This window comes from Fragaria vesca, linkage group LG5, assembly GCF_000184155.1.
Source record: "Fragaria vesca subsp. vesca linkage group LG5, FraVesHawaii_1.0, whole genome shotgun sequence".
NCBI lineage: Eukaryota > Viridiplantae > Streptophyta > Magnoliopsida > Rosales > Rosaceae > Fragaria > Fragaria vesca.
Window position 1 is genome coordinate 9,270,474 of NC_020495.1, and position 15,293 is coordinate 9,285,766.

General features: G+C 38.7%; 1 protein-coding gene across 1 annotated transcript; it reads left to right on the plus strand.

Moving 5' to 3' along the window:
• The first annotated feature begins 4,902 nt into the window (after positions 1-4,902).
• LOC101303814 (type I inositol 1,4,5-trisphosphate 5-phosphatase 12-like) lies at positions 4,903-9,732 on the plus strand. The gene is made up of 10 exons (XM_004301159.1): positions 4,903-5,749; positions 5,826-6,078; positions 6,268-7,087; positions 7,280-7,404; positions 7,551-7,635; positions 7,827-8,132; positions 8,223-8,493; positions 8,714-8,837; positions 8,948-9,308; positions 9,397-9,732. Exons 1-10 carry the CDS (start codon positions 4,903-4,905, stop codon positions 9,730-9,732), a joined length of 3,528 nt encoding a protein of 1,175 aa, XP_004301207.1.
• The last annotated feature ends 5,561 nt before the right edge of the window (positions 9,733-15,293 follow it).

Sequence of the window (15,293 nt, forward strand, 5' to 3'; positions counted from 1 at the left end):
TTTGGTGGGTGGTATATAGCCGTCATGGAGCTCAGGTTTAAGTGACCACTGGACTAACTTGACGGCGGGAAGGTGCTTCCTAATGGTCCGGATATGCTTCTTAATGGTATGGATCTCGCTCGCTTGACTAAGTGGGGTAGGAGAAACTTGGCAGTGGGTCTTTTGGGTCTCAGTTGTTCTAGGTTGCTAAGCTAGTCTTAGTCAATTGGGTTTATTTTACTATTTGTCTTGTACATGCTTCTAGAATGCTTCTATAAGAGCAAGTCTAATAGCTTTTTAATATTTTCTACATAATAGGAAAGCAAAACTCAAAATTTTTAAAAATTTTGTATACCAAATCCAACAGTTTTCCTATTTTAAAGATTCAAATATTTATTACAACAACAATCCTCATTTATTACAATATAATAATAAGTATAAAAATATAAAAGTTTATTTTTTTAGAATAAATTATGTTTTTTTTCTTATCTTTGAGCCTTGAAGAATGTGCAACATTCAATTCTTCTTTCCCTAAATATTTTTAGAGAATCTGTAATATAGGGAAGCGAAGCTTCTCTTTCATCTCTTCCCTTATTTTAGAGAATAAGATAGGGAAGCTGTTGGAGTGGAAAATGACCCCATATTCCCCAAAATAGAGGAAATCAAACAATTTAAGGAATCTGTTGGACTTGCTCTAAGGGCTCGTTTGTTACGACATACACTAATGAGTTTTGGGCGTCAAGATTTTCAAGACCAGGGTTCCATTCTAAGGTAGTATAGGGTGAGTTTTTTATTTTTTAAATTTATTTTTTATTTTTCCATTTTCTTTTTTTCTGTATGCACTTTTTTCGTAGCTTTTCTGCATTTCTTTTTCTTTTGTGGTTTAGTTGTCCATCTTTTTTGACTCTAGATTTTTGTTTTTCGAATAAGGGTTCTTTGAACTTGTTTTCTTTTCTGCTTGACCAAGGCGTAAAGGACTTTTCTCCAACTTTGTGAGCATTTACCCTAAAAAGTAAAAAGTAAAAACAATGAGCAGAATGGAGATAAAGCTGATTACGAAATTACCCTTATGATATAAATTCACTGCCTTTCAGTAAAAGCCGGCATTGTCATTCCAGAGTCATCGGAGCAATGTCCGACTCTTGAGTCACTTTCAGGTACTCATTGATTCTTTATTTTATATTTTTCCGATGCTTTACTCATTGATTCTTTTGGTTCCGGAGAAAATGATGGCTGCTTGATTCAACATTTGAAATTTGGCGATGCCCAGTACAATTGTCTTGTTTATCGTTCCGTCTACTTCCCTCAGCCATGCACCCAAAAACAGAACCCAAATTTTTTAATGTGTTATTTACAATTGCTAGTACGCTAGACTTCTTGTTGATGACTGCATTTTGTGTTAAATTTCTGTTTGATAGATTATGTAATTGCGATTTCGGTATAAAGAGTTGCAAGTGATGGGGTTCTTCAGGAGCTATAGGCTATAGCAAATGAGAGTGATCATGTGAGACACCAATCTGATAATTAGTGACAAGGTGTTGGCGTCGTTACTTGGATTTTTTTTTTTTATTAGGCTGAGTTAGTGCAGAACTGTTAACTCAGAGTTTGCTCTTGGTGTTCGAAATATTTAGTCAAGTTCTACTAACTATGAGTCTATGATGTTGAGAGCCTGAAAGGTTGGGATTACTATAGATTTCCTGGTTTTGACATCTGAAATATGTTCTTATGCATAAGTTAGAGTAGAAATCACACAGAGACCAGATCTGCTTTAGATGCATCTGTTCTTTTGATGTTTATGGTTTCACTTGAGTAACTGTAAGCTTTGATGCAAACTGTTTTGTCAGCCTTATGTAGCTTATCCCCCATTTTCTATAGTATGGTCTTCGGAATTATACCTAAATATCATCTTTAAGTGTTGCATAACTGCACTTATGGACACTGTTGTGTCTTATGGTTTGAGCAGTTAGGATATCAGTTTCTTCAAGAGCCTGCTATCATATCATGTTCCCGTTCACAAACCAAAGCCTTTGCTTCCTGCTTTTGATTTTGCAAATCTGCGATCGTTAGTAGAGAGTCCAAGCGGGTAATTTTTAATATGAAATTTCACATGCATTCAAGGAATCTATTATCTGCTTTTGCTTACTGTTATTGCATACATGTTTTCACCAGTGACCAAGTCTTGTGCTCCTGTTATTGCATAAAGCCTTAAATGCAAGCATTTACATAATAAGCAGTAGTAGGTTTGGTTTATGAGCACTTCATGAACCAATTTGCAATAGACAGTTTGTATTTGTTCTTCCTAATGTCTGTCTCCGTTTGTTTTTATTTTTATTTTTATTTTTCTTTTTTAAAGTCTAAGAGAATCAGATTGCTGCATTGCCAGTTGTTATGCTTGTGAAAAGCATAGTCTGTTGTCATTTCCTTTTTATCTGTTTTTGATTATTTCAGTGACATTTAAACCAATATTCAAGATCATGCCTATCACTTCTTACTTATTTCTCTTAAAATCTCGACCAACCCTTTTGACTTCAAGGAAATGTGAACCTAAATCTCTCTCAAATATAATGTCGATCCCAAACTTAATTAGTATATCAGATACGAGACATCCAGTTAGAATCTGGGACACTTGTATATATTATATAAAGTACCAAATGTGTATTATCAAAATCTGTATTTTCGGTGTTGAGTGAGTTAATACTATTTATAATTCATTGCTGGAGTTCAGAAGTCTTTCTTTATGTTGATCTATACAAACATACTTGCTATTATTTCAGCCACCTACTTCTCCAGAAATTACTGATAAAGATTTAGAAGAAAATTAAATTCTCTTGATGAGGCTTTTGAAATCCTGCAATATCTCCATAATCATCCTCATCTTTACTATCTTGCTAGGTACTGTTATAGTTTTTTTTTTTTTGTCACCTGGGTATCTTCCTCTTTATGGATGAAAGAAGTGTAATATTTTTCCCTCTGTTGATTGCTTATGCTTTCATCTCCAATCCCAGGGTGACGGGACATACAACGAAGAAATTTGTGAATAATACTTTCATCTGCTTCATGATGCATTGATTTGGTGAGGAGCTAGCATTTGTGTCCTCTTTGAAACACAAGTAAAACTTCTTCTTTTTTATGAGCTTTGTCCAAAATTACAATATACCTTAGTCTTGCACATTATTATTGAAGATTGGTAGAAGCTAGGTGATTTTCTTGTATAGCCTTCTATCAAAGAAAGAACTGTAGAAAGCTCACCACTTCGAAATTATTGTATTGAACTGGAGATTCCAACTCACTGATATAATCAATCGGTAACAGTTAGACAGAAGCAGAAACAGAAGAATAGAGATGAGAGATAGACAGTTTTTTTTTTGGGTGGGGGGGCGGCGGCGGCGGCATAGAGAACAATTATCAAATCTTGTTTAGTCAACAAGTCTAATACAGTGCCTGTATATAAATAGATAAAGCTAATAGCTAGTTTTGACATGTGATTGTGATCCATGCTTCTTGTATTGAGGACTGAGGAGTCTTGTTTAGTAGGGGACAGCTTGCTTCTTGAAGATATTAGAATCTTTACGACTTTGCTCCACAGTTTTTGATGTCTCAATAGTGTCCAATCCGTCATCCCATCCGGGGTCGTCTATGATACCTACATGTATCTCATACCCTCATTCACTACTAACTGGACAAAAAATATCATTTATTTGAACCAAATTTATAACATTGACAATGAATTTACCACATTTGTTTTACACATTTACATATAATTGAACCAAGTTACTATTTCTACAACAATTTGTTCATAAACTTGTAAAATGTCATAGATTGAGTAATTACCACTAATAGAACTAAATTACTTAAGTTATGACCCAATTTACCTCATTGACAACAGAATTGTTGTCATATCAGTAAATCTGGGTATCACATACATGTAGGTACCTAAGAAAATTCACATCCAGTTACATGCTTGGTATGTTGTTCAGGAATGTGATATTTTCGATTGGTAAAAATGATGAAGCTCAATATCATGTGTGATTTCTAGGGAAGTTATTGTACCTTCGCATTCCCGTGGAGTCTTGGTTTTGGCTAATGGCCATGTCCCCCAACGTCTTTCACGCTTAGGATTTTGCTTTAAAACTGTCATTTGTTGTTGATAAAAGATATGATGTTACTGTTGCACTCTTGAAAATGTTGTTAGTGTTGTATGACTAGAATCTATGAACAATTTGTTTTAAATTCAGACATTGAGAGCTGACCAGCAAGGAGGAGGTCTAGGAAACTGACCCTTCTCAAGCTCACGCACCCTCGTATATTTCGCAAACCACGGCATAGCTCGAAAACAGACCTCCAGCGCCAAAAGCAACACCGCTGCATGGCCTAATCCTGTTGTAACATTCCTTCCCGGCCAGCCTATACTGTAACTCTGGAAGTATATACCCGGGTCCCTAACTGGTAGAGTACCATTTGTTAATTTGTTTTAATCGTTTCATTTTGGTGGTTTCAGAAACAAATTTCTTTTTGCAAAAATGAGTCATAAATAATTAACCCACAAGTGTGTGGTTTAAAGTTCAAACGCAGGTAACAGAAAAGAAAAGGAAAAAAAAGAAACATTCCTGTCCGTAAAAAAGAAAACCTGTTGTGTTTGTATGCTAGGCCCCTTCTTGATCCATTTTTCCCGCAGAGTTCTCTTTGCCTTCCTTGGCAGCAACCAACTCAAATCGTTTAGACCCTTTCTTCCAATCGTTTCTGGGTTTCAAACGAGTTTTCGATCAGATCATCAACCATTTCCGAGATTCATCTTCTTGTGTAGCACGTCAGACCATCCAAACTGACGTTAATGTCAATCATTTACGCTCATGATATGAAATGCAGGTAGCTTAGATAGCAAGCTATAGAACATAGAGCTTCTCATATTAACGTTAGACAAGTATGGACGAGAGGAGTGATGATGAGGACAGGGATGCATTGGCAGGGTTAAGCTCTGCTCCTGCTCCTCCCCGGAAATCGCACTCATTAAGCCAGCAACTGCGTGGAACCGCAGCTCAGAAACGGCACCAACTACGCAAGCATAGCATGGACGATGTGCAGATACCAAAGAACGTTGTTAATGCTGACCCCTACTACGATTCTTCGGACGATGATTTCTTTCCTTACTCCTCCAACACCACCACTGCATCCTCCATCGTTCCTACAAGTGCCGAGGAGTACGTCTCCTCATCGCAGAGATTAGACCAAGGCCTATGCATGGAGGGTGGTATTGATCATTCTAGCCCTGGCAGCGCCAAGGAAAGCCAGCCATTATCTGAATTCATAGGGAGCGGCGGCGGAGCAGGAATCTTTAAGTTTCCAACGAGAGCTGCAGTGCATCCAGGTAGGCCTCCATGTTTGGAGTTGAGACCTCACCCTTTGAGGGAGACTCAGGTAGGGAGGTTCCTTAGAACCATTGCGTGCACCGAGACACAACTCTGGGCTGGTCAGGAGGGTGGAGTCAGGGTCTGGAATCTTAAGGATGTATTTGAACCAGGGTGCGGTCTTGGTGGCAGGGTCTTGAGGGGTGATGAGGATGCAGCGCCTTACTATGAATCTGCAAACACCTCTCCTGCCATGTCTTTGATGGTTGATGTTGGGAATAAGTTGATATGGTCCGGGCATAAGGATGGAAAGATTAGGTCGTGGAAGATGGATCAGCCTTTGGATGCTGCTACTCCTTTCAAGGAAGGGCTCTCATGGCAGGCGCACCGCGGTCCTGTTCTTGCCATGGTCATGACTTCTTATGGTAAATTAACTGATCACAACCTTTCCTATCTAGCTAGCCATAACATTACTTTAACAAACATGTTGCTGTGATACAGGTGATATGTGGTCAGGTTCCGAGGGTGGTGTTATTAAGATCTGGCCATGGGAATCGATTGAAAAATCTCTTTCTCTAAAGCCAGAGGAAAGGCATATGGCAGCTTTACTGGTGGAGAGGTCATGCATTGACCTTAGGAGCCAGGTTACTGTAAATGGTGTCTGCAGTATATCTTCTCAGGATGTGAAGGGTTTGTTATCTGATAATTTTAGAGCAAGAGTTTGGTGCACTGGGTCTATGTCCTTCTCATTGTGGTTAGTGTTTGATTTGATCCGTAATTTACCTTTTATGAGTATGTTTTTCGGCTAACAAATATAATCTGCATCCTTGTGGATAGCCAATGATTTTGCCACAATCAACACAATGATGATTACAATGTGCATAAGTCATTTCTAAAAAATAAATTGTTTAAGGATATGTGATGTTGATTGATTTGGCTCCAGGGATGCCCGTTCACGAGAGCTTGTGAAAGTGTTTAATATAGAAGGTCAGATTGAGAATAGAGTTGACATGTCATCTGTGCAGCAAGATCAAGCATCAGTGGAAGATGAGATGAAGGTGAAATTTGTTTCAAATTCAAAGAAGGACAAACCGCATGGCTTTTTGCAGCGGTCACGCAATGCTATAATGGGGGCTGCAGATGCTGTTCGCCGAGTTGCAACCAGAGGGGCAGGGGCATTTGTAGAAGAAACCAAGAAGACAGAAGCACTAGTGCTAACTGCAGATGGCATGATATGGAGCGGATGTACAAATGGTTTATTGATACAGTGGGATGGGAATGGAAACCGTGTTCGAGATTTTACTCACTTTCCTTCTGCTGTCCAGTGCTTTTGCACTTTTGGGGCACGCATATATGTAGGATATGTGAGTGGTCACATTCAGGTCTTGGATCTTGAGGGAAATGTGATTGCAGGATGGGTAGCACACAGTAGTCCGGTCATAAAATTGGCAGCTTGCCATGGAACTGGTTGTGTTTATAGCTTGGCTACTCATGGTGGTATACGTGGGTGGAACATCAAATCTCCAGGACCTAGTGATGACATACTACGCTCCGAATTGGCTGCTAAGGAAAGTTCATACACTACAAGAGACAATGTAAGAATTTTAGTTGGTACATGGAATGTTGGTCAAGGAAGAGCATCTCATGAGTCACTCATGTCATGGTTGGGTTCTGCTGTGCCGGATGTTGGTATTGTAGTTGTTGGCTTGCAAGAAGTAGAAATGGGTGCAGGTTTTCTGGCAATGTCTGCAGCAAAAGAAACTGTAAGATCCTTGCTTGATTGATCAATTAGAGATAATTGTGGATTGCTTGATAATGGTTAACTACTTGAATGAATGCTACAAAGATCGGTAGTTAACTTCATGTTCAACATTTCAAAGAAACTGGCTAACAAGTTGTCGATCAGTCTCAGAAGAAAAGTTTAACTCTGGTTTAACTTACTGTTGCATCTGTAGGTAGGGCTTGAAGGGAGTTCTGTTGGGCACTGGTGGCTGGATAATATAGGAAAGGCTTTAGAAGAGGGAAAAACTTTTGAACGTATGGGTTCTAGGCAACTAGCAGGCTTGCTCATATCTCTTTGGTAAGTGATTAACGTGAATGAAACTCTAATGTAATAAGCCTGCAGTTAATTGGCATGTTTCATAACTCTGCTCCTTCTGTTGATACATCCTTATGGATCATGTCCTCATATTTGACTTAACTCTTAGTTGATAATTTCTCATTTAGGGTAAGAAAGAACCTTAGAACCCACGTCGGAGATATAGATGCTGGAGCAGTTCCATGCGGCTTTGGTCGTGCCATTGGTAACAAGGTTTGTATATCTTTTCTTAATAAATAAGAATTATGCGATATTAGCTCCTCGGAGGTGGGTTTGTATATCTACATTCATAGTGCTCATTGTTTCATGTTAGCAACTTGTAACTGTATGTTGAAATGAAATATTAGAAAACAATTATACTATGAGTTTATGTGACTGAGCAAGCTCATTATGATGTCAAGCAGGGAGGTGTAGGTTTGAGAATCAGAGTCTATGATCGGATAATGTGCTTTGTGAACTGTCACTTGGCTGCACATTTAGAAGCTGTCAATCGCCGCAATGCTGATTTTGATCACATTTATCGAAATATGGTCTTCAATCGGTCATCTCTACTTAACACAGCAGCTGGTATGATACCATACCTGTTTTTGTCTTGCTCTCTTGCCTTCTCTACATATTTATTTTGGCTGCTTTATTCTTCTGGCTTGCCATGGGTCCTCTGTCTTGCAGCTGGTGTGTCTACTACTGTCAACACAGTTCGGACTCCAAATGTACGTCATTCATTTGTATATATTTTCTCTTAATCTATTAAATTCTTATCCTAATTATCCAAAAGTACTTACAAGAATTTGGGGCTTTAGGCTGCAGGCAACAACTCTGAAGAACCAGCAAGACCTGAATTAGCCGGAGCTGATGTGGTTGTTTTTCTGGGTGATTTCAATTACCGACTTTTTGGTATATCTTATGATGAAGCAAGGGACTTCGTTTCCCAAAGATGCTTTGATTGGCTCAGAGAAAAAGATCAGCTCAGAGCAGAGATGAAAGCTGGGAAAGTTTTCCAAGGGATGCGTGAGGCACTCATCAGATTCCCTCCAACATACAAGTTTGAAAGGCACCAAGCAGGTTTAGCAGGTATGTGATAGTGCATGAAAGTATGTACTATTAGTTTCTGAATTAGCTAGCTTGCTATTTGAGCTCTTGGCTTGTTCTTGTATCACACAGTCAAAATCCATTGATCCAGATCCAAATATAAACGAACCATTAACACAAACTACCTACCTAGATAATCGTTGTTGTTTTGGACTATGTTAATAACAAATTGAAACCATTGTTATATATGCATTGTTTCCAGGATATGACTCTGGTGAGAAGAAACGAATTCCTGCATGGTGTGACAGAATAATATATCGTGATAATCGATCAGTTCCAGTGTCTGAGTGCAGTTTAGAGTGCCCTGTGGTCTCAGCAATTTTACAGTAAGTTCTTGTGACTTCAAAATCTAGATGCTAATATTGTCTTTTCTTCTTCAAATTCTTTCTTAAAATTCTTATTTTTCTAAAAGTTTGTCCATTAACTTCTGAAATAGGTATGATGCATGCATGGATGTGACTGACAGTGATCACAAACCTGTCCGGTGTAAATTAGCTCTACAAATTGCCCATGTTGATAGATCGATAAGGAGAATGGAGTTTGGGGAAATTATTAGGAACAATGAGAAAATTAAGTCTATCCTTGAAGAAATGAATCATGTTCCTGAAACTCATGTGAACACAAACAACATAATCCTTCAAAGTCAGGATACATTCGTGTTGCGTATCACCAATAAATTTATGAAGGATATGGCCATCTTTAAAATCATTTGTGAAGGTCAGTCGACTGTCAAGGAGGATGGAGAAGAGGCTGATTATCGCCCAAGAGGTGCCAACGGACTTCCCAGATGGCTGGAGGTATAAAATTAACAACCTTTGACCTACTGCTTCATGCTGCTGCATTTTATGCATGTTCTTAGTGTAATTAAAATCTTGTTCACTTCAGGTCACACCAGCAGCTGGCATAATTAAACCTGAACAATCTGCGGAAGTGTCCGTTCATCATGAAGAGTTCCATACTTCAGAAGAATTTGTTGATGGCATCCCTCAAAATTGGTGGTGTGAAGACACTCGTGATAAGGAAGTGATTTTGCTGGTGAAAGTCCAGGGTAGCTGTTCAGCGCAAACATACACTCACCGAATCCGTGTGAGGCATTGCTTCTCAGCCAAGACAGTACCACGCATTGACATTAAATCCAACAGCTCCAGAAGAGGCCAGCCAAGTCCAAAACAGAAGCAACCTGCTAACAGTTCAAGTGAAACTAACTCAAAGAAACATTGAAATTGGCCAGTATCAAATACTAATAGCTAGTATGAAGCAGTTACATATAGCTAGATCCATTGCCTGGTAGGAGTGAGAAAGTGAAGACTGAAGATGGATTAAATCTGATGCCAAGTGCGCAGATCCTTCTTGCTAGAAAATATTAGGAAAAAAACTTGGTGTATATATTCACTCGTAGAGCGGACCTGTTATGCACGACTGAATCAGCAGTATAGAACAGGTTTTAGTTTTATATCCATAGTGTGCAACGTCATTTCTTCTCTTTATTTACAGGTTCATTCTTTACCTCAAAACTTTTAGTCGATTAAACAATATTGATTTGTACTATACTTTCTCAGTAACCAGGTTTGATAGAAATGGAAATGCATCAGGTAGCAGTTTTCTGCCTGGCTTATAGCCACGATAATTGAAATCTATCATCAAGAAGAAAAGTGACAAATTGGTCCATACATAACCCCAGTTACAGAACTTTTGAACCTTCTTATTCTTCACCTGCTCAATTATTCATGAGTGATGTAGAATGGGTCCATGAACACCAAAATGGCAGCGGAAATATCCAGCAAAGTTTTCACTATGTTCTTTCTGCTAGCGGTTGTTTCTTGATCCTTGAGTCTAGGAATCACCACTTAAATTAAGTGTTGTATTTTTCCTTCATTCTAGGAATCATTTAAAATAAGAAAGGCATGGATGGAGGTGGATGTAAACATCCAAATTAATCCATCTTACAACTTCAATATTCTCTTTTGGCAGGAAATTATTTAGTGTTTAGCGTTCACCACCAACCCTTACATTTGTACAGAGAGCAAGCATTAACAACCCTAGCAAATTGCATAAGTTACAACAAAACACAGCTAGTGCAAACTTAACAGAAGAGCTTCTCGAAATCAATGTAATCGAGCATAATGTACCTGTACTGATGGCACTGAGGTGCATCTCTTTTTACCAGTGTTTTCCCGCATAGCCAGAAACTATCATTAGAAGGGTCAGAATTTAAACGAGAATATTAAACAAATAGTCTTTAATTTTCTCTAAGCTCACTAATTCCTTTCAGTTCTTTAAATAGGGGCGAGAGGGTTCATTCACCTTGGCTTGTATATGTTTTTTTTAAGAATTAAATTCAATTTACCCCCTTGTTGTTTGGGGGTGACTTTATGTTAGTCCCTACACTTTTATTTTCATCAGTTTACCCCTTGAACTCTTCAATTTCTGTCTGCCGTGCCTAAATTCTCATATTCCGTTTGAATTGACCTTTAATTATCAGCAGTTAAGGTCCGATTTGCCCAAATTCTAGATACTGGCCTCACAGTTAAGGTTAAAATTATCAGTAGTTAACGTCCGATTTGGACAGAATATAGGACATTTGGTCATGCCTCAGGAAAATTCAAAAGTTTGAGGGGTAAACTGATGAAATTGAAAGTATAGGGATTAACATGAAGTTATTCCCAAATCTCATGGGGGTAAACTGAATTTAATTCTTTTTTTAATTGCACTATGTTTTTCTAAATCTGTTTGTCTAATATAAGCATTGTTTCTTCATTTATATATAGCTCTTTATCAAACTAAATGTCAAATCTTGAGCCAAAACTAAACCATACAAAAAATGTCGAGTATGAAAGTTCAAATGTGAATTCTAATGATCCTTTTCTCCAAACTCTGATGATCAACCACAACCTTCGATTTGTCTACACCGTCAAGGTTCTCTTCACTTTTTTTTTTCTTTTTGGTTAAAAAGTCTACCATCCCCAAGGTTCAAATCATGGATCCGCCACTGGTCTTCAGGTCTCCTTCGAAGATCATTAACAGTTGGGATGTGATCCACAAGAATAACCAATACCGCCAAAAGATTGTGTGGATAAGAGTGGTCGAGGATGTTTTTCTGGCGATCTAGCAGAAGATGCAGCGAGAAGTTGTCGCGGCTCCCGCCATCGACGCCCTTTATGCTTCGTTTCGAGTCAGTTGAAGTTGCTTCGTTTCATTAGCTTAATTTTATTGTCTTTTTTGTTTAAGACTGAAAAGTCAGTATTACCCCAATGTATCCAACTTATTTACGGATACGTTCCCGACCGTTTCCGGCATTCTTCGGTCAAATCTGGCCATTACATTGCATTAAGAGCAAGTCCACCGGTGGGAAAAAAATCCAACCCAGGTTGGATCCACATAGACAAAGTAACCCAGCCCAAATTTTTTTGCTTCTACCCATAAATGAGTTATCTCCCCAATCCAACCCAGGTTAGATTTTTGGGGAGATATCTAACCCAAGTGAGAGGAGAACACCAGCCCAGGCAACTTGCGCCACATCAGCTGAACCCATTACGTGGAGGATGCCAGGGGGCTGCTAGGATGGTTGCGCGTCTGGTCCAAGGCCGGAGAAGGCCTGGTGCACTCGTTGTCAGGGTCGCGCAAGGCAGGGAGCTGCCAAATCTGGGTTGTTCAAGTCGGAGAACAAGATTGGTGTTTATGCAGCGGAATCAGAAGCATGGCGTCCGAGTTGTGCTGCTTGTTGTTGTGCGTGCGGGGGTCGGGATTTGAGTAACCGGGCTTGATCGGAGGCGTTGGGCGCTTGTGCTACAGAGTGAGGTGCGCCGGAGGAGGCCTGGGGTGCTTGTCGTCGGAAGGTGGGTGCCCAGAGAAGAAATATGAGTGCCCAGAGCAGAATTGATAACATGTAGAAATAGGAAAAATCTGTAAAAATAAATAAATTTATCTGTAAAAATAAATAAATTTATACAGTGTGAAAAATAATTGTCATCTCTTTTGCATTTCCAAAAGAAAAAATTCATTGGATTGATAGCTAATTTTACATATGCCTAGTTAATTTAGATTGTGTTTTTCATTAGACAATATCAAATAAAAGTATTTTTTTAAGCTTGACTTGTTACTTAAATGTCATGAAATAAAAACATTAATTTTAATATGTCATATAATATATATAAATTACTATTTATTTATACATAAAACGATTATTCACACTTAAAAACGTTTTTTCAAATTCAATAAACAGTCACTGCCATGTGGCAGCAATCTCACATTTCAGACGAGTGGAAACTGCTGCCTAGTCACATTAACCCAGAGTGACCTAGGTCACTATGTTCATTCTAACCCAACGGGTGAACTTGCTCTAAAGGTTCTTTGTAGATCAAGAAACTGGTATTGGAAACACCGGAAACATGTCGGAGATGCCCGAAAACATGTCAGAAACATGATCGTAAATAAACCAGAAACGCGAGGGTAATACTGACCTTTAGCCTCAAAGAAGAAAAATAAAAGAAACTGAAACAGCCTAAAAGTCTTTACTTCCCCTACGTTTCCAGTTTTTTACAGATAAGTTTATGGCCGTTTTCGGCCTTCTCTGGCAGTCTTCGGCCATGTTAGCGCGTACACAGTGTCATATAAGATTAGGAACTGAACTCGGAAACGCCGGAAACATGTCTGTAAATACACCGGACATGCGGGGGTAATACTGAAATAGCCTAAATGTCGTTATTGACTTATTGCCTCCACGTTTCTAGTTTATTTATGGATAAGTTTCTAGTTGTTTCCGGCCTTCCCCGGCCGTCTCATGACATTTCCGGTTATATCAGCGCATACACTGTGGCTTGTTGATTAAGCATCTTGTCTCGAAAACGTTGAAAAAGGCCGAAAACATGTCGTAGGCCTCCAAAAATGTGTCGGAAAAGTCCGAAAACATGTTTGTAAATACACCAGACACGCGGGAGTAATATTGACTTTTTGTTTCAAAAAAGAAAAATAAAAGAAAGCTTAATCAGCTGAAAAGTCGTTATTAAGCCCACGTTTCCTGTTTACTACGGATTAGTTTCTGTTCGATTCTGGCCTTCTCCGGCTGTCTTATGTCATTGTCGGTCATATCATCTCGTACACGGTGCTTTGTGAGTTAAGAATATGGTCTCGGAAACGCGTCTGAGACCTTCGAAAACGTGTTCGTGGTAGTACTAACCTTTTGCCTCAAAGAAGAAATAAAAAAAATCTGAAACACAACCTAAAAGTTGTTGTTGCCCCCATGTTTCTGGTCTATTTACGGATAAGTTTTAGGCCATTTATGGCTGTCTCATGCCATTTCATGTCATATCACCGCGTACACGGTGTCTTGAGGGCTAGGAAACTGGTCTTGAAAATGCCAGAAACTCGTCGGAGAGCCCCGAAAACACGTCGAAAACGCTTGGAAACCCATCCGTAAATATACTAGATACGCGGGGGTAAAACTGACCTTACGCCTCACATTCTCTAGTTAATGACACAAAAGTAGGTTGGTTTGGTAACTCCACTTTGCTAGTTTCATCTCCTCTTTCAGTCTTTCTAGTCAAAATGCTGCAAGTGAATTTGTAAATTATTGTTCTTGTGTCAGTTGTGTGTTCCTTGTCCTATGTTTCATAGGAACTTAGTACCATTGTTGTCAAAAGCACAAGTCCTCCATCACCTTAAACCTCGTCTCACCCGATCGAGTAATGAGCTCCCAGTTCCAGCTTTGAGTTAACCCACTCACCGGCAACTCAGAGTGGATCGTCATCAAAGAGAACGGACCAGAATCCCAACTCCCAAAACTTCCCAAAATGCCTTCCTCGCCACAACGTCGTACCTCGACATGCTCAACGACCCTCCAGGCCCGGACCTGAGATTTTAAGGCCTGAGTCAAAATTTCAAAGCTGGGCCCTTAAATTACAGTTTAATTCTAATTTTTTAATTATATATATATAAATATTTCAGAAACTGAAACTATGAACTCAAAATCTAATTATACAACATCATATCCAAAATGTTCTGATAATTATATTTTAGGAATTCTATTTACATTATTTTCTTTCTTTTCTTTTTTTTTTTTTTCAAAAAACTAACCTTATTTTGTTTTGGGTACAATTTCGAGTAGAAATTAAATTGAATGTTAACACTAATTAGGATAAGAACATGTTTGATCCTCTTGTTTTGGCCCCTTAATTACAGTCAGTACCATTATCTTCTTTTAATTGTGTTTAGAAGTGGTGATGTGACATTAATTGTCACTTCCATTAATTATTTAACTATATTTGATCATAAAATGAGCTTTATATTTTTTTTCTTCTGGGCCCTTAAGATCTTTGGGCCCTGAGTCGATGGGCTCTTAGGATTCCTATCAAGTCCGGGCCTGCGACCCTCCCAAAGTCTCAGGAACACAGCTTACCACCAAGCCATAAACAAGCAAAAATTCTTCTACGCACCAAGGTGCAAGTGAACCAAGCAACTAATATGCAATATTTTGATCCGGTCATCCACGTCACATTATCATGCAGGTATTCTAGTACAGTTAACAAAATTGAAACCCAAAAAAATAGTCTTAAGTATTTCCAATACAGGAGGTGATGACTTGAGGTCGAATAAGATATACTCTTATTATGGACGCTTAATTTGATCGGATTAAAAATAAAAATAAAAGAAAGAAATTTAAGGTCTCTACTCTCCATTAGATCTTTGCATACGGTGATATCCGCTTGGTAAGACCGTTACTCAACCTTGCCGTGTTGATGTTAGGTTAGTTTCTTAGTTAGACCTAAAATTTTGACCCCTTTCTC

Excerpts from the sequence above, each read along its gene's own strand:
- LOC101303814 (XM_004301159.1), top strand. The coding sequence starts at position 4,903 with ATGGACGAGAGGAGTGATGATGAGGACAGGGATGCATTGGCAGGGTTA. Across the intron at positions 6,079-6,267 it reads TCTATGTCCTTCTCATTGTG|GGATGCCCGTTCACGAGAGC; the intron begins GTTAGTGTTTGA and ends ATTTGGCTCCAG. Across the intron at positions 7,636-7,826 it reads GTCGTGCCATTGGTAACAAG|GGAGGTGTAGGTTTGAGAAT; the intron begins GTTTGTATATCT and ends GATGTCAAGCAG.